Here is a 20,542-nt window from a genome sequence, read left to right as displayed (position 1 = left end):
ACCATTGGAGGAGTGGAGGAGTAATAGAAGCCAAGGAGGACTACAGTTTAAAGGGGCCATGGAGAGTGACATTAACCCTTAGGAGCAGAGGCGGACTGACAACTCATGGGGCCCCCAGGCAATAGGGGATCATGGGGCCCGTGTCCTTGTCCACACTCAAAGCACACCTAAAAAAGCCTATAAAAAGGTACCAGGGGCATTTCATGGGGCCCCCTACTGACCCTGGGCCCTCGGGTAGTGCCAGAGTGCTCAAATGGTCAGTCCGTCCCTGCTTAGGAGGAGTAAAAGAAACCAGGGAAGTGAATGTTCAAAGCAGCCGGTGAGAGTACCTGAGTTTCTACTTTGGCCTTAAGCGATCTCTTACTTAGAAGTCCACCTGAAAAGGTTAAGCCACATCCAAATACCTTTTGTGGTGGTGGAGTGAACACGTGGGGAATCACTAAAAGTGGATTGTGGTGGACTGCTGCAGAGATTTTACATCACTGTATACAGATTGCTGTGAAGATTTTTAGCACAGTTTGTGCTGGACTATTAAAAATATTCTTTGTAATACACCCAATTATATTCTATTTAGCAGGATATTGCATTTGACACAGAGGAGGCACGCTCTGAGTTTTCGCATTGATTGAAGTATATTATGTGAATTTGGCAATTTGCATTTGCATGTGGCACGTTATGGAAATTATGAGATTTATTTAACGTTTATATTTGTTTTCAATTGGTGAAATACACTTTATGAATTTTGTATATGTGGAGCACTCTAACACTTAGAAAGGATGGAACTTATATGCATTTAATATTTATTGCTTTAGGTTATTTCACACTTTGAGAGAGTCATTTAAGGAGGTTTTACCTGCATAGGATATATGAAAAGCGCTATACTATTATTTACATAGTTAAGACCTCAAAACATGCAGCTGCTGTCCTTTCTGGGAAGGAATGCAGAATGACGGCATACTTTACAGTAGAAAATTATTTTTCTAATAAAATAAATAAGTAAACATGAATTTTTAAAGCACATTAATGCATTTTCATTCCAAAAAAGAAAAAAAGACCTCCACACTTCAGGACAACCTCTTTTAAAAGAAGAGTTAAACTGTGAGGTTATGAAGCTCTATTTACATGGCAGCTTCGCAGTAAATAGAATGCACTACTTTTTCTGCACAGAAAGCAGTCTCCATTAGCTGACCTGCCTTGAGTGGGCACATTTTACTGCCACTTGAATACTACTAGAGATAGTTTCTGTAGCTGAGATTAAGGAAAGTCTGTAGAAAGCCGGTCCATACACTCTAGTCGTTTTTATGTCAAAAGTAAACCAGTATAATTGGAATTATGCATGAGTCTGGAAAGCCGGTCTTAAACTATATATAGTGTAACTGTGCAGGGTTATATGGTATTATATGGTTTGTGTGCACTAAAATTAATTTAGGGGAATTTTATCCTCGAACTTAGCGTTTAATAAACAGCTGAACAAATATGCAGCATAAAAATGTTGCAACAACCACCATTTTATTCTCCAGGGACTCTGCCTTTAGAAAATATATCTTAAATAAAGGAATGCGCTAAAACCACAAACTATTCCTAATTTAGTGTAGAAACATTAGTGCAAAAGATATATATATCTATTCTCAATTAATATTAATATCAAAATTATGTGCAAAACTATTTTTTAGTGCATAAGTAATTTAAATAATTAAATTTGTGAATATAAAAAAATGTCCAATTCTAAATTTCTTCAAATGTCCAAACAAATCCTTTTAAAATTCAGGTACTCTCAAAGAAATTGTGCCAAAATCCACCTCCAAAGTAAAGTTGGGTAACTCACCAGAGCTCCATGCTGATCAATCTCTAGATCAGCAAAAAACGCTTTTTGCTCTGGGAACAGATGCAATGAATCAACTTCTCAGGTGTGATGATCAATAGCTACACAATCATCCATAAGGTAGGTATCCACCACTCAATATAATGGTTCCAGGAGCATTATATCACTCTCTCTTTTTATATCTCTCCACCGAGGTCATGTTTGGGAATGAAAGAGAAAATCATGGTGCAGCCAGTTTTTTTTTATAAAAGTATCCAACAATTTAATAAAGATTTACACTCACAAAAAGGGTGTCTTCACCGACACCAGTATAACAGCATAAAACAGCAAATGGTATAACAGTCTCCTGTTCCCCGCACACTCACTACAGCGCTCGTGACTCAATTTTCTCCACAGACGTCAGCATCCAGCAAGCCAAGCCCTACTAGTTTCGTCATGAATGACGTCTTCAAGGGGCGGTTGAAGGGGTACGTTTTGCACATAATTTTGATATTTTTTGATATTAATTGAGAATAGATATATATATCTTTTGCACTAATGTTTCTACACTAAATTAGGAATAGTTTGTGGTTTTAGCGCATTCCTTTATTTAAGTTATAGCACTAAGAAATTTATTTGGTTTCTTTGAGGTGGAATTGCTGCTTTAAAGTATTAAGGGTGTGGCGCTTTTATTACACTTGTGATATTGTTTAGAAAATATATGTTTGGGGGCTCAAATTAATTTTCTACCAAAAAAATCTTATCATCTATGTTAGAAATGTCAGAATTGCCTGGGCAGCAAGTGGTTAAAAGAACAATTTCACTTTTAGTAAACGGTAAGAATTGTGCTAATATTGGATAGTATTGGATAGCTCATCAGTCTGCTGCTTCTCCTTTCACTGTCTATACACAGGCTGGGGGAGGTACCAGACCTGTAAGTGTTGCTTAACTAGTGCAGAGAAAAATGACCTCTAATGCCCTGCCAGGCAGGACTGTGCTGTGGAGCAGATATATTTAAAGCTCAGGAATGGATGGAGAGAAAATACAAATCTCTTTAAAAATTGAAACACCTCCCTTATATTTATTTGATCTTTGCATTTAGTGGTTTGCATAGAGTTTAGCTTTGTAAAGGAAAATTCTTAGAACCAGTCATTAGTGGATGTTAAAATAAATATAAAATTATCAGAAGGTATAGCTAACTTTTGCATTCATCCATTTTGAAATGTAATTTTAAAAAATCATGTGAATATAAAAAATCATGTGAAAACTAAGAAAAGGACACATTGGAAATGTTTTTAATCACAGAAAAATCTGGTGGAAAGAATAGTAAAAGATAGTAATGCACACTTGTTTATGAAGCTGTGGGATCTAAGGCCCCGTTCACATGTTGTCATCCTTATCCTTGCTTTACTACTGAGTCCCTAACCAAGAACAAGCATGTGCATATCAGATGTCTGCAATGTACGGGTACTCTATAACAATATCTCCAATATGTGCAACCTGACAGGTACAGTCATGGCAAAAAATATTGCCACCCCTGCATCTCAGTCAGACAATGCACCACTTCGGCCAGAAAATTGTTGCAATTACAAATGTTTAGGCATTCTCATGTTTATTTCTTTTGTTTGTATTGGTATGATACAAAAAAAGTAGAGAAACAAAAAGCCAAATCTGACACATCCCACGCAAAACTCCAACAGTGGACTGGACAAAATTATTGGCACCCTCAATTTAATATTTGGTAGCACACCCCTTGGAAAAAAATAACTGAAATCAATTGTTTCCTGTAACTATCAATGAGTTTCTTACACCTCTCTACTGGAAATTTGGACCACTCTTCTTTTGCCAACTGCTCCAGGTCTCTCAGATTGGACGGGTTCCTTTTCCCAACTGCTCTTTTGAGATCCCTCCAGAGATGCGCTATGGGATTGAGATCTGGACTCATTGCTGGCCATTTCAATGCTCTTCAGTGCTTTATCTTAAACCATTTCTGGGTGCTTTGTAACGTGAGGTTTGGGTCATTGTCCTGCTGTAAGATCCATGACCTCTGCCAGACGTAACTTTTTGACACTGGGCCCTACACTGCACCCCAGAATTCTTTGGTAGCCTTCAGAGTTCATAATGCCATTAACATGGTCAAGACATGCAGTGCCTGAAGCAACCCCAACACATCAGTGAACCTCCACCATGTTTGACTGTAGGGACTGTATTCTTTTCTTTAAAGGCCTCATTGCTTTTTCTGAAAACAGTAGAATGATGGCCTTTACCAAAGCTGCAATTTTGTTGTCTGTCCACAGCCCATTCTCCCAAAAGGATTTGATTTCCTCAGGCAACTTTTGGCAAACTCCAATCTGGCTTTTTTGTTTCTGTGTCAGCAGTGGGGTCCTCCTGGGTCTCCTACCATAGTGTCTCTTTTCATTCAGATGGCGACATATAGTCCAAGCTGACACAGTTGAACCCTGTGCCTGAAGGTCAGCTTGAATTTGTCTGGAAGTTGATCGCGATTCTTTAACTACCATTCGAACAATCCTTTGTTGTAATCTTTGATCAAATTTTCCTCTTTTGTTTATGCCTAGGAAGATTAGCTACAGTGCCAGGGCTGTAAACCTATTGACAAATGATGCGCACAGTGGACACAGGAACATCAGGATCTCTGGAGACAGACTTGCAACCTTGAGATTGTCCATGGTTTTCCACAATTTTTTTTCTCAAATCCTCAATTCTTTGCTGCTCTTTCTCTTCTCCATGCGGCACACAGACACACAACAGAAAGGTTGCGTCAATTTTTCACTATTTGATCTGGTTGCCGGTGTGATTTCTATATTGTCAGCACCTGTTAATTGATACAGATGAGTTTAATTACAAATTACCGGAGCATCACAAACTTGGAATGTAATTATTTCTTACAATATTGAGAAGCGCCAATAATTTTGTCCAGTCCATTTTTGGGGTTTTGCGTGGAATGTGTTGGATTTGCCTTTTTTTCTCTCCACTTTTTTGTGTCATACCAATACAAAAAAGAAATAAACAAGACAATACCTAAACATTTGCAATTATAACAATTTTCTAGGCGAAAAAGGTGCATTATCTGACAGAAATGTAGGGGTGCCAATATTTTAGGCCATGACTGTACATTTTATGGTTTTGGTGAACTGGACAATAAATGCTTTTCACAGAAAGGGGTGTGCTTTCATAGGCTAGTCTAAAAAATTATAAAGATTTAAAGGCCAAGTTCACCTTTGTAACGTCACATGTTCCACCCGTATTTCGGTAGGTTGGGACATGTAACATGTTCCAGTTCCTGTCCTCTCTCCCCAGAAGCCCCCACCGCACCATGAAAGTAGGTGGGGGAAATTATCTCCGCACCCGCAGCAAATACAGTGAATGTAAGAACTACAACTACCATCATCTGAGATCAATGGCTTGTAGTTCTCAATGAACTGTAAGGGCACTGGTGAGTGCTCTCGTGGTTCATTGATTCTTCCTGCAATTCAGTAAATGCCTGCTCGTACCAAATACTGGCAGAAAGTGCACTGTAAGTCTGCAGAAGCCTGGCATTGCACCTATGATCTGGTCATGGGTGCAATGCTTTACAGGCTCCAGTGTAAAAAAATAAAAGCACATTTTTTTCCCTGCAAAAAGATGTGCATTTGTTATTCTTTTTTTTATAAAAAGGTGAACATGTCCTTTAAAACTGAATATTCTGATACTTAAGTCTAATTAGGACTCTTTCTCTTTAACACGAATGGTAGATTGACACGGTGTATTAGATACAATGTGCTTTTCAGAAAAAGAGGGAATACTTAGGTGAAACTGCACTGAAGATTATGTGATGAAGTCCATTTGGAAAACAGCGTTCAGCAGACTTACTTATGTAAGCCTTATGCTGTTGGAATCCCTTTAACTGGTCAAATGCAACAAAAAGGTAACACATAACACATGGTTAGCTTGATATATAGGCCACGGCTTCTGTGCAGTGTTAATGAATTTGAAAATGATAATTCATGATGACAAGTTCACTTTAATGGTCAGGGAATAGCTGCAAGCATTAGGAAAATGGGGGCAATTGTTAGAAGAGGAATGTTTTTAAAACCTAAACCTCCAAGTCGGAGACTTAATCTGCTAATCATGTTAGTGCCATTGATTCAATGTAATCCCCTGTGCAACATGAAATGTACATAAAGCAATACTTACAGACAGTGTTTCACTGTATAGGACATATTCATGAATAATTGGAATCAGATCACACGAGAGCTTAGAATTCAAGGCTTCTGTGATCTTGCAGCACTTGTCTATGCAATTTGCAACCCCTCTCAGGGGGTCTACCAGCTCTTCTTCAGATGCAGACCATAAAGTGTAGATAGGACCATGCTCTTTCATTTCTTCATAATAATCTACATAAAAGAAGGAGAAGAGAAAACTACAGGCTGAGCTGACTACACAGATGCAGGCCGATATTTTTCAAATGCTGCAGAGTGCACTTAAAGCCCATTTCCTGGCAAATCACAATTTTAACCCTAACCTCTATACCCGTTCCCTTCTAGAGAATTTTTTCCCTGTCAGTGGAATATCTTCTTTGACGTTGTATGATTTGATCATTTGATCATCATGGCTAGTTCTAGCAGATTTCAGCTGTGCCCTGTAGATATTGTACCCAGGCAGGGTAGACAACCGTTCATCAGGGGAAGCAGTCTGTATGGGCATCTGGCTGCATTTGTCATATTTGAGTGCACCCCCCCCCCCCCAAATAGAGGAGATTAAGCTGTGGGGATTTCAAATCCTCAGACCGGTGGAGCAGTATGTGGGAGCCCAGGATTGAGAAATGTTCCATGCAGATGCTGTCAACAGCCTGTTAAAAATCAATGACAGGAGCAGCCATGTAGACCATTCCACACATATAGTATGAGAGTTTACATTCATACAGGGATAGATGCACAGCTTAGAAGCAGCCTTTTTTAATGTAAATGTAAATGCTCCAATGTGTGAGAAGACCCATAGAGCCGCTGTGTTTGTCAGCCTGTTATAGGTTTTAATTAGACTACTGAAAGCTGCTGCAAGACTTCTGGAGCTTTGGGGTGAAAAAAAAACACATTGGATGGGCCTCTACATCCATGTATTCCCCTTATGGGGAATAAATAGTGGTTCTGTGCACATTTTTGCTCTATATTATAGCTAGGACATGAAATATAATTAAAACTGTTTTTTCTACTGTGTTATCTGATAAAGCTTTAGGTTCCTTTAAAAGTGGTCTCCTCTCATATCTTTGATGGAAAATGTCTGTTTACAGGGCTCAACAGCACAAGCTGAAACTTACTGGTGAATAAGTCAGCATTGACTCATCCCTTATCCAATGACTGCCTGAGTTTTCAATCAAACACAGCTAACCTGAAAGCAGACTGTTTCTGCTGTACTCTCTTTATCCAGTATAACCCTATAAAGGTCTGAAAATTCTGTGTTCTGTAATAAATGTTTATAAGAATGAATTCATATTTCATTCAAAATGTATATCAGATCAGTTTACAAACCTAAAGCTGAAGTTTATTCTGCCTTTATTTTGCTTTTCTTGGTTACTCCTCTTCCCCCTCAAGATACTAATGATAGTTTTTATCAAAAGTTTTATTATTTTCCTTACATACATTTCCCATAGGAAAGAACTTGAAAATATGCTGTATGCAGATATACAGATGCAAATGCCAGAACACGCGTATTTTTGAATTAATTCCTATGGGCAGAATTACACATTAGCTGGGGCTCCCAGGTACTGCAAAACAAAGTGTATTTTATGCTGTATGCCCATATTATTATTATTATAATACAGGATTTATATAGCGCCAACAGTTTGCTCAGCGCTTTACAATATAACAGGAGACAATACAGCAACAATACAGTTCAATACAAGAGGGTTAGGAGGGACCTGCTCATTGGAGTTTACAATCTAAGAGGTATATATGCATGAGCCCCAAAAGTGCTTGTTGGTTGGCTGGCATTTAAATTCAATGGCTTTGGTAATTTCAGAGTCACTAAGCCAGAACAATTATTCTTATAAGCATTTCTGACTGCATGTGTTTCATGCATGTTTAATGACTCAAAGTGCAGAAATCAGGAGGACTGAATGAGAAGTAGGGCTGAAGCTCTTTTTGGCCCTACTTCTCCTATGGATCACATTAGCGCACTTTGTTCTGCACTCCTGTGACCCAGATTCAGCAGACAGCAGGCTAAAAATTCTCTGTTGGCAGACATCACTCAGCTGGCGCAGGCTCAGGAGAGATCCTGACTTTAATGCTGGCATCCACCCAGATGACTAGACTGGCAGCTGGCTCAGCCTCTTAGTGCACTGCTGAGAAATTGAGCCAGCCGCTCCCACCCCACAGCCTGGAGCTCCAGTCACCTGTTCTCTGCTCACTGAAGACAGAGAACTGAGCAATCAGCTGTCTTTGATTGCTCGGTTCTTGGTCTTAGAGGCAGTGGGGGGACAGATGCAGCATTGGACTGATGATGCATCCAACTAGGTGAGTAGAATGTTTTTTAATTCTGAACTTCTCTTTTAATTTGTCTGCATGCAAATGACCAGTGATCAGGCCACATGAAGCAAAAATTGGACTGTGGAACAGGACCCTAGCCAAGACCTAGTGCAGAAATTTCCTGCCACGTACCCATACCTTATAAACAAAGTGTAACTAATGCATTTGAATACACAAAGTTGAGCTATTAGTTTATGGTTGACCTAATTACAACCACAAAAGTCCTAAGCATGCAGAAATCTATAAGTACCACATACCTTTTTCTTCTTTAGAAATCCTTTGGGACACTTTGTCTAAAACATTTATTTTCTGGCTAAAAGCTTCCACATATTCTCCCAGCTCTGTAAATTCATCAGGGCGATTTTTAACTCCGCGCACAGAAGATGCTACAGCCTTGAGTGTCTGACCCATTCTGCTAAAAAGTCCAGGACCTTGCTTTTTGTGAGAAGTCAGCTCCTAAAAACACAAGAGCAATTTAGCAGTGCTGTTCCCTGCCATCTCCTAAGCCTTTAATCATACTGCAGGATAGAGGACATGACTTGCGCTCTGAAAGGGATAAAATAAATTCAGAAGATTGCAAACACCAAACTACAATGAACAACAGACTGCAGGTAAAAGCTGATTATCATTCACACGAGCCCATAAGTTAAAATATGTCTGCTCTGGTGTACATTGCATAGGGGTGGTGCAATAAATCGTTGCAAAACAGCAAACTACTTACTTTTTTTTTTTTAATTAAAAGTCATCAAATGACAATTCATTCAACTCTATGTACCACAGTGTGTGTGGTGCAGTGACATGAGGTGTACTGCGTAGCACTGTGTAAAAATGTATAAATGCTGCATTTTCAAACAGGCAGGACCACTGCAAATGAATAGTGTGAACAGGGCACATTGAGAATAATTGCTTTCCATCTGCCATTGTGTTTAGCTGATGTTGATCTATGTAGACGAATGAAGCTAAAAGGATATAGCGTGAAATAACCCTTAGTGTTTTTAAAGGGTTAGTACACCAAAAATGTTTATATAGTTACAAGTAGTGTAGCTGTCTGAGAATGTCATTGCATGATCTTTCTTCTCGACCATAGACGGATTGAAATTCAGCTGGTTCAACTGGAACCGGCCAAATTTCAATCTATGGGCAGGCTCATTGTACGGAAGTTGATCTATCAATCAACTTCAGTACAACTAGCCTTTCTTTTTTTTTTTTCCATGCATGCACTGCTGGCGGATATAGCCACTAGCAGTGATCATTGTATTCTGACAGCGGGGAAACCTCCTACTGACAAAGTACAATAGCGCAGTGGTAGGGATTCCCATTTCCACTGACTGTGTTCATGGGGGAATCAAGTGATTTTCTTTCCTTCAACCCTTGGTGGAAGAAAAGAAAATAGAAAATAGCATAATCTATGGCTTACTTTACTATACAGCATTTAATTCAATTATGTACTATTCCATATAATGGATCACTAATTTTCATTGGGAGCATGCAAACTACTACTACTAAACTCAGCTTTAGAGAACAAAAATGAACAGACACAAAAAAATAAAATTAAAATAAATTAACATGTAAATTTATAGCACAACACAATTGAACATGAAACCTCAATAGTAAGCATGTTACTGTTGAGGTTTCATGTTCAATTGTGTTGTGCTATAAATTTACATGTTAATTTATTTTAATTTTATTTTTTTGTGTCTGTTCATTTTTGTTCTCTAAAGCCGAGTTTGTACTCACCTCCAATCCACTGTACTCACCTCCAATCTACTAGTCTTGGTTTCGGCTTCTCAAAAACGGTTTCATTTATTTCTATTGCATAAGGCATACAGGACATCAGTTTAGTTACATTGGTGGGAAAGTAGGGCCACCCCTTTGTGTCCAAAATGTGAACGGGTTAACATGTTCTTGATACAATATCACAAGTATTTCTGTTTCAGCTTTCAAGGGACCCTATTGTTTGTTTGTTGGGTGCATTAGAGGAAGAATATCTTACCCCACATGCCCATACTGCGGTCTTACATCAATTGTACACCACTCGTAAACTCCTCATTGCTCCTCATGTGCCAACCAAATATAACAATGGATGGAACAGGTGAAAACATGCTCCTATGTGAAAAATTCACATACCAGCACAGAAATGTTTTCTGCAAATTTGACTCCATGTGGCAAGCTTAGCTAGACGTGCCAGGCCTTGCACCACATCAGCTGGTAATGGACAGACTTCTCCAGGGATAGGTCCCCGATAGGGGTTAAAAAGATTTTGAGGCTGACTCGTTTAGTTGACAGCACTCTACTCTCTACTGCTCAAGATGGCATATACTCTCTCTATTGTTTTCTTGCAATTGTGTGATTTCAACAATGTCTTCTTATGTACGTCAGGTATGATTGCCTTGTATACTCCTATTCTGACACTGCTCAATACCCATTGTAACACATATGTCAGTGTTCTTACTCTGCACCAGTACCACGTGTCTTATTTGATGTCTGTATACTTGCCGTTTTGTACCCGTTGGTTTATATAATAAACATTTTTCTCTGATCAAAATTGGAAGAGGACTTTAACATATCTAGGTTAAAGGTTTCCAATTTTTTAGATCATTTTAAAAGGTTGTCTAAGGCCTTAACAGGTACAGAAAGATATCTGGTTCATAATAAAAGTAATTCTATGATGGAAATCCAATACACTTGGCCACAGAATGGGCTTATGCAATAGAACAGTCACTACAACTCTTAGCAACCAATTACATCTCAAATTATTGTAGTTAAATCAGTGAATTAATAAAGCTCATTGGTTGCTATGGATTGCTGCATTTTGTATTGCCACAGATCTATTCACTGTTTAAATAAACAATTTTAAAAAAGTCACACCTATAGAAAAGTACTCAACCAAAACTTTATTCTTCCTCATGTTAAAATCATCAGATTCATTTCAAAAGCAGTTATAAAATATTTGATGTTCAAACATAGCTTCAAGACTTCTAAAGCTCATAGGATGTCAGGAAATAATTCACCAATAAATGCATTACATCATTATAATTCTCCTTTGCAAACCAATTTTTTTTCTCGTTCTCTCAATTTCCTTAAAAGGATTGTTTAAAGATTTAAGATGATGAAAAAAAATCCACTTGTGTGGAAATAAAATACAGCCCATTAAAGAAGCAAAGATTAAGACTGAAAAGTTTTGAAACTATTAGAGATTCTTACCCATGCTTGAGCTGTAAGGAAAATCTTGAAGTCGTCATTAAAAGTTAATGTTGGATGATCAGCTATTCTGTTCAAAAATTTATGCAAAGCTTTCCTCCGAGTCTCAATGAAATCATCATTGAATCGCTCCACCATCCCTTTAACTATGAATTTTTCCGGCAATGGCTAGTTAAAAAAAATCAAAAAAAAAAATCATGCACAAATAGATGATTTGTAGTACTTGTGTTGTTTAGATATATTCTTTAAAGTGACACTGTTGCTTAAAGAATTATCACTATTTTTTTTGCATTACTCAGCTCTCTATGGAAGAAAGTACATGTAGTATTTTGTCTCCTCTTCCTAGGTGCCCTGATGCCACATCTGCAAGGAGATGGCTGCTTTGATAGCGAATGTCTGCCTCCAGCACCAAGCACTTGTCTAAAGCCAGCCACAGATGATTCAGTAGGGATTGGACAAATTTTGATCCACATATGGGAAGGCTGGTTGTACACAAGGCAATCTATCAATCAACTTGTGTACAACCAACCTGTTGAGTTTTTCCCAGTGCCGCCGAAGTATTTTTTTTTTTTTGTTCAACCAGCAAAGTGATCAATGTACGGGGTGCCTAAAGCGAACCATAGATCAATAGAATCTCAACCGGTTCAGCAGAGACTGCCAAGATTTGATCCATCTATGAGCAGGCTGGTTGTACTGAAGCTGATCCATCGATCGACTTCAGTTCAACCAGCAGGTCAGATTTTGTGCATGCGATTACTGCCAAAGGCTTTAGACGCTAGCAGTAATCATTGTGGCAGGCAGGGAAGGCTACCCGCCAGAACACAGTAGCACTGCTAGAGGGATTCCACCATCAATACTAACTGTGTTGATGGAGGAATCTAGCAATTTTCTTTCCTACAAACTGTAGTTTCTCATGCAGGTGCTTGACTCAAGCAAGTGCTAGGAACTGGAAACAGGAACTCATTATCATGGCAGCTATCTCCTTGGTAGCTGTGGTGACAGGTGGCTATGTGCCAAAGTGGAATCCCTGTCCTATACTGTATCTAGTGTTACAGAGTCCCTAGGAAAATGGGACAAAATACTGCTGATACTTTGTCCCATAGGGTTTGAACTGTGTAAAAATAATTCTTCTTTAACCACTTCAAATCCGTACACTTTTACCCCCTTCCTGTCCAGGCTAATTTTCAGCTTTCAGTGCTATCACACTATGAGTGACAATTGCGCGGTCATTCAACACTATACCCATATTCATTTTTTATCATTTTTTTGAAGACATAACACTTTTATTTTGGTGGTATTTATTCACCACTGAGATTTTTATTTTTTTTGCTATATAAATGAAAAAGTCCAAAAATATTAAAAAAAAGTGTTTTTCTTATAAAATTTTGCAAATAAATAATCTTTCTTCATACATCTTGCCAAAATGTATTCAGTTATCTTTTTAGTAAAAAAAAAATAACCCAAATTAGTTTATAAGCAAAAATTATAATTTTTCAAAATTTGTTTTTACATTTGTATTTTAGTTTTTTTATATTATGTGTTTTTTTTTGACATACCGCCACCCTAGCAGTACAGTGTCACCATAATGACACTGATTGCTTTTACACCTATAAAGGTTTTAAAAGCAATCATTTCTCCTTCTCTCTGACTGCATTTTTGCAGCCATTAAGAAATACTGTGTGAGCTGTGATTGGTCACAGCTTGTCACATGGTACAAGGCTGTTGTGAATAGCTTTGTACCATGTGATCTCTGTGATCATTCACAGATTTCACACGTAGTAAGCAATGAAGTCAGAAGTGACATCTTACTTACTACTCTTCATGTGATCACTGATTGGCCAGTCAGTGATCACATGACTGGGACCTCACACAGAGGTCCTGTACAACGATCGGTGTTCGCAGTGTTGTACACTCCCAGGGAGCGTGCACAGGCAGGGACACGGGGAGGACGTTTATAAATGGCCAGCCACTTCTGCACTGCTCCCGTCCAGCCGTTTATATACATGGGCCGACCAGAAAGTGGTTAAAGTGTATGTCAAAGCAAAAAAGACTGTAGTACATCACTGCAATGCATGTGCATTTCCCCATGTTGTATGCTTCCAAAGTCACAGAAAGCAGAAAAATACTTCTTGCTCTCTTTGAAATCCACTCAGCTCCTAAGTTCTGATGTAGGATAACAACACACACCATTTCTGCAGTCTGACTGGTGTCAGCCCTGTTAACCACTTGCCCTCCAGAGGATTTACCCCCCCCCCCTTCCTGACCAGGCCATTTTTTGCGATACGGCGATGCGTTACTTCGGTGGTATTTGATCGCTTCTGTGTTTTTTATTTTTTGAGCTATAAACAAAAAAAAGACTGTCATTTTTGAGAAAAAAACACAATATATTTTTGACCTTTTGCCACTAAACATGTCCTGTAAATTTTTTTTTAAAAATCAACTTTTCGTCACAAATTTAGGCCGAAGTGTATTCTGCAACATGTATTTGCTAAAAAAAAAAATCCCAATACATGTAAATTAATTGGTCTATGTGAACGTTATAGCGTCTACAAATGGCAGTATATATAAACTGGAATTTTTTTTTTTTTTGCTAGTAATGGCAGCGATCAGCGACTTATAATGGGACTGCGGCAGGCATTCTGACGCTGGGGGGAACTGACTGTCACGGACATCCCCAGTGACACAAATACTATGATCAGTGCTAATTAAAAGCAGTGACACTTTACTAATGACACTGGGCAGGAAGGGGTTAACATCTGGGGCGATTAAAGGGTTAACTGTGTGCTGTATATCTGTTTCACTGTGTAAGCAATGTGCAGGAGCTGACAGGGGAGAGATCGGTTTTGTTTACATGCAGGTCTCTCACGTCAGTGATATTCGGCGATCGCCGGGGAATCACCGGCCGTGACCCGGTGACTGACAGCCGAGGCCGCCAATGGTGGCGCAGGTAGGGTGTACGCCTACCCGTAGGGTAGGGTATGCGCCTACCCAGAAATGCAAAATCACAGACACACACATATACATACATAACACACACTATATAGGGCAGCAGGAAAGTGGTTAACTAAATCCGTAATTACCAAATATAATCCATACACATCCACTACTTCGTGGTTCTGTAATCTATTTTTCATTAAATTGCTCCTTACTGTGTTTTTCTGTCTCCTTGTAATATCCCCTGTGAGCTGCCATTCCTCTCCATTTCCCTCTCCTGTTTGATTGGAACAAGCAGTGCACGTTAGTTTTGGTCCTGTGCACATGAAAAATCCCATAGTCCATAGTCTCTAGTTCATCTCATTAGTGAGCAAGAGAGGGTGGTTGCTTACAGTGGGACCACAAAGAATGAATGTGGCCACTCTCTAACTAGAAGTCACATCACAGCGGTAAAAAAGATGAACTTAAAGATTTGGAGGAGGCTGAGATCAATGTAATGTACTTTTCCAGGTTTAGAACACATAATTGAACATCATTTTCTTTTTTTAATGCAGAGTTTAGTTTTTAGCAGCTTCCATTGCCCCCTCCACGCTAGAATATAAATCTGTTTTGAACGGGTAAAGCTCCAGTACTTATGTCAGAGATTTCCCACTCCCTCCAGCCCTCATGCATTACTATGAGCCCTTCACTATGATGGGTTACCTGTCTTGCCAATAAAAATGAGTGGTAGGTAGAAGGGGTGGGTATGCTCCACCACAACTGGAAATGTTGAAACTTTTCCTATACAGAACAGCCAGGCATTTGAGCGTGGAATGGAGGGACAATAGAAACTGCTACCAGATAACAGCTTTATTTTTATTAAGTGAAAATCAAGTCATGACAGAAACCTGGAGACAATTTCTGCTCCCAAGAAAATATTAGTTGCCTGACTGTGGCAGTAATCCTATGGTTTAAAGGATAACTATCTTTTCACACCCATATTTAGGATTTAACATATAACACGGCTTCCCCATCTTCAAACAGCTATGTCATTAATTCAATGTTCTGTGAACGAATGAACTACAAGTCCCATTCTCCACCATGGAAGATGGACCTGAAGTTCTCAATAGAGCATAAGCGAGTGACTACCCCACTCGTAGTCCATCAACACTTCCTCCAGCTCTTTAGTTGCAGGCTCATATCTCAATACAGACATAGAGCTGGAGAAATACAAAAAAAAGCAATATGGTAAAATGTCCCTCCATTTATACTGTTTTTTCCAACATCCCAATATATATAGACCAAGAAAAACTAGAAATCTTGCCCTGGGACACTGTATGGCAAAAACCACAATGGGTATACAAAAATATAGAACGGTAATGTTTATTACAAAAGATTAACACAATAAAACGAATCGAACCCTTCTGGCGCAGAGTCTACCGACAGGTTAATGGAATGCGCAAAAGTGACCCTGAGCTGCCTTTGTGTCAACAAGTGGCATCCGTCCATGGAGGTGTTTCCTCAAATATGTTTTTTAGGGCTCGACCGCATTCCACCAAAACCCGCGAGGGGGACTTTAATAAGACCCTCCTACAACGGGAATTAGGGTGGATTTACCAACTTAATGCCACCAATCCACCCGGCCTTACAGAGGCCTTCAATTTTAAACCATTTCTGTCTGGTTTTCGTTCTTGGGGTGTGAAAGATTTGTAATTTTTCATCTATTCCATTCATTGTGCCATGTATGTATTATATTTTGTATACTGCTCATGTTTTTTCCTGCATGTTTTCCCCTTTTGTATCTCAGCAATACTCAGTGTGTACCACTTGGGCCATTATGTTGTTATTTTTTATACTGAAGGGTGATGCTCCCACTGACAATCTTGGGGTGGTCCAGTGGGGGGCGCCGACGGTGTTACCATTCGCCACCCGGCGCGTCCAAGCCCCCTCAAGTGTTACCTACCCTGAGGGGTGGGCCTTGTGTTTTCTGGCCTCAGCCTTGGGTACCTGCAGCATGCATCTCCCCCAGGAGGGGTCAGTGTGCCCTTGTCTTTGGGCTGCTGGGTGTGTCGGCGGTGCCGCGCATGTTTGTGATGTCATAGCGTTGCATCAGCAGGTGGGGCAGCACCGCCAACTGCGGCCATGATGCTGCATGTGCAGCAATATGGGGGGGAGAATTCATACACTTATTTATTCACCACATTTGGCGCCAAACGGACAGCTGTCCTGAGATGGCTCCATATGATATACAAAGGCACTATTGGTGAGCACTGTATAATGCTCTTATATTCTTGTACGCTCGCTTTATGGAGGGGCGATTTTGTTTGTATATGGGCTCACATATGTATCTTTTGTTACCTCTGAGTTGGACTTATTTTGCCATTTTACTATAGTACATACTTCAATTGAGCCCCTATGCCAACAACCTATTTGCTCGAGCCATACATTATTTTTATGTACCAAACAATGAATATTAGTTTTTATCTATGGCCTTTATTATACTTGCTAGATCCCCTTATTGGCTGTTTCTGTGTGGTCCTTGCTGGTGGATTGCTCACTGGGGTGTCTCTGCCTGCCCTCTCCTTGATGTGTCATCTGGAGAGCATCCTCATTACATTTTTTTATGAATGTTACTTATTATCAGATGTGGGGCCATTTGTGTTTGAGCAATCAGCTTCTTCTTACATACTTTTAAAATATTATGTATTATAGTATTATATTGTTCACGCTTATTTGATATGTTATGTTTTAGACCTAACACATTTAGTCCCTGAAGAAGAAAATAAGAGTTGCAAATCGCATTGGATTTTCTGAACAACATCACTGTACAAGTTCTTTAGGGCTGACTATCCATTTGCTAGTTGATGTATTATAGACAGGTTTTATACACATTGTGTATGTTCTGTATGTGATATAGCAATAATTGTATTACAATTTACTACATTGGATCTTTCGATTCGTTTTATTGTGAATTTTTTGTAATAAACATTACGGTTTCATATTTTTTGTATACTCGTGGTTTTTGCCAAAGTCCCAGGGGAACATTTCTAGTTTTTCTTGGTCTAGAGCTTGAGGAAGAGTCTACAGGAGCCTGTGCACTGCAACCGCAGTCCACTGATCAAGGCTGCAATGCTATGCAGGCTCATTGGCATTAAAAACAAAAAAGCCCTTTCTTGCTGCGAATATGGGAACTTAGCCTTTAATACTCTGAATTAACACAAATATGCAGATTAAACTTGGCAAGTGTGCCTACAGGCTCCTGGAGGGCCTCCGATGACCCTTTATCCTGAGATCAGTCAGTTCACACTTGCACATCCAACCATTCTCTAAAGTCTATGGCCACTTGAACTTACAGGAATTATTAACGTTGGATGAGCATCTTCAAGTCTGCTTTTCAACCAAATAAAATCTTGATAACGTCTCCTGACTTCAAATTCACTTGAATCAAATTCACTGCGGGTCGTCTGAAAATAAAACATTGTTTGTTTACCTCTTGACAGAATGAATGTTTAGTGATCAACAAGAAATATTTGTCACATTGCAATTTGGCGCTGTTCAGTATTTGTAAAAGTACATCACATTCAAACAGTGCTTTACAAAACAAGGAAATCAGAATCAAATGACATTCTATTTATCCTAACAAATGCATTCCATTAAGTATTGGTTCACAGCAGAGGGGCACTTACTGCACTGAAAAGGATATGTCACTTCTAAAACGTTTTTTTTTTTTTTTTTTGAAGACATAACATGACACTTATGTGGCTGCCTCTCTCTCTTTAGCCTCCTTTCAGACCTCATGTAGTGGGAACAAGCGTTTCTGAATGCGATTTTTAAGGCACATTTACACACAGAAACGTATGTCATGCATATCCCTACGCACATTTTTTGCTCAAAAGAAGCTCCTGCTTCCTTTTGGGCAAGAAGCTTAGTGCAATTTTTAATTACGCATTTTGCCGCATGGCTGTTTGAAGGCAATCGCGGCAGAATTGCACACATTGTTTGGGGTGCCTTTAACCTGTGATTTCAAATCACTTTGTGTGAACGGGGATATTTCTATATAAATACAGTTAGGTCCATACATACAGTGGGGATCGAAAGTTTGGGCACCCCAGCTAAAAATTTGTATTAATGTGCATAAAGAAGCCAAGAAAAGATGGAAAAATCTCCAAAAGGCATCAAATTACAGATTAGACATTCTTATAATATGTCAACAAAAGTTAGATTTTATTTCCATCATTTACACTTTCAAAATAACAGAAAACAAAAAAATGGCGTATTTGGACACAGGCACAATTATAGATTTTTTCAGGTATTTACCAAAACATATTCAAGCTATAGTTATATAATGGATACGGGCTGAAACTGCACACTCTCAGGTTTAATTTGAGGGTATGTACATCCAAATTGGAGGAAGTGTTTAGGAATTACAGCTCTTAAGAGTAGCCACCCCCCCTTTTTCAAGGGACCAAAAGTAATTGGACAATTGCATATAATCATAAATACAATGTTCATTTGAAATATTTTGTTGAGAATCCTTTACTGGGAATGACTGCCTGAAGTCTGAAACTCATGGACATTACCAAAGACTGGGTTTCATCCTTTCTGATGCTCTGCCAGGCTCTTACTGTAGCTGTCTTCAGTTGTTCTTTGTGGGTCTTTCTGCCTTTAGTTTTGCCTTCAGCAAGTGAAATGCATGCTCAATTGGGTTCAGATCAGGAGACTAACTTGGACATTGCAGAATATTCCACTTCTTTTCCTTCAAAAGCTCCTGCGTTGCTTTTGCAGTGCGTTTTTGATCATTGTCCATCTGTACTGTGAAGCACCGTCCAATCAACTTTGCTGCATTTGGCTGTCACATAATCAAAAAACACCAATGACCCAGTGCCACTGGAAGACATGCATGCCCATGCTATCACACTGCCTCCACCATGCTTTACAGATGACGTTGTGTTCTTTGGATCATGAGCTGTTTCAAGTCTTCTCCACACTTTTTTCTTCCTACCATTCTGGTACAGATTAATCTTCGTTTTATCCGTCCAAAGAATGCTTTTCCAGAACTGGTCTGGCTTTTTTAGATGTTTTTTGGCAAAGTCTAATTTGGCTTTTCTATTCTTCAGGCTTATGAATGGTTTGCACCTTGTGGTGAAACCTCTGTATTTGCTCTCATTAAGTCTTCTCTTGATTGTAGACTTTGACAATGATATGCCCACCTCCTGGAGAGTGTCCTTTACTTGTCTGGATGTTGTGAATGGGTTTTTCTTTACATTGGAAAGGATCCTGCGATCATCCACCACTGTTGTTTTCTGTGGACATCCATGCCTTTTTATGTTGCTGAGCCCACCAGTGCATTCTTCTTTCCTCAGAATGTACCAAACTGTTGATTTTGGCCACTCCTAATATTGCTGCTATCTCTTTGATGGATTTGTTTCATTTCTGAAGTCTTACAATGGCCTGTTTCACTTGCATGGACAGCTCATTTGAATGCATGATGTAGGTTCACAGCAATAGATTCCAAATGCAAATACCACAGGTAGAATCAACTCCAGACCTTTTACCTGCTTGCATATCAAAGGAGTAGCACACACCTGGCCATGAAACAGCTTTTGATTCAATTGTCCAATTACTTTTGGCCCCTTGAAAAAGGGGATGGCTATTCTTAAGAGCTGTAATTCCTAAACCTGTCCTCTAATTTGGATGTACATACCCTCAAATTAAACATGAGAGTGTGCACTTTCAGTCTATATCCATTATATAACTATAGCTTGAATATGTTTTGGAAAATACCTGAAAAAAAACAAAAATTATGCCTGTGTCCAAATATATATGGGCGTGTGCGTCACCCTTTGCAGCTATAGCAGCTTCAACTCTTCTGGAAAGGCTGTCCACAAGGTTTAGGAGTGTGAATGTTATTCACTTTCATGCAGTATTACAGTGTCCCAAAAAAAATCTGTGTGTCAATGATGACCAGCAATGAAAATGTCCAACGTATTGTGTGAATACGTTGGAAAAATAAAAAGCAAATGATCAAAATGCAAATGGTATTCACTGTCATACAGTATTACAGTGTCCTGAAAATAATCTGTGTGTCAATGATGACCAGCAATAA

The 20,542-nt window shown here is 39.1% G+C and overlaps 1 protein-coding gene across 1 annotated transcript in view; it reads right to left on the bottom strand.

Moving 5' to 3' along the window:
- SNX7 (sorting nexin 7) overlaps nt 1-20,542 on the bottom strand; it is a 161,550-nt gene that overhangs the window by 59,047 nt on the left and 81,961 nt on the right. The window contains exons 3-6 of the mRNA XM_089677281.1: nt 17,790-17,900; nt 11,527-11,691; nt 8,580-8,778; nt 5,996-6,195 (exon numbers count right to left, since the gene is read on the bottom strand). Of these exons, the coding sequence (XP_089533407.1) occupies nt 5,996-6,195; nt 8,580-8,778; nt 11,527-11,691; nt 17,790-17,900 (675 nt within the window). The remainder of the gene's footprint in view (nt 1-5,995; nt 6,196-8,579; nt 8,779-11,526; nt 11,692-17,789; nt 17,901-20,542) is intronic.

This window comes from Staurois parvus, unplaced genomic scaffold, assembly GCF_062004578.1.
Source record: "Staurois parvus isolate SC_StPar_1 unplaced genomic scaffold, SC_StPar_1.0 ptg000183l, whole genome shotgun sequence".
NCBI lineage: Eukaryota > Metazoa > Chordata > Amphibia > Anura > Ranidae > Staurois > Staurois parvus.
This window is presented reverse-complemented; position numbering and strand designations above follow the sequence as displayed.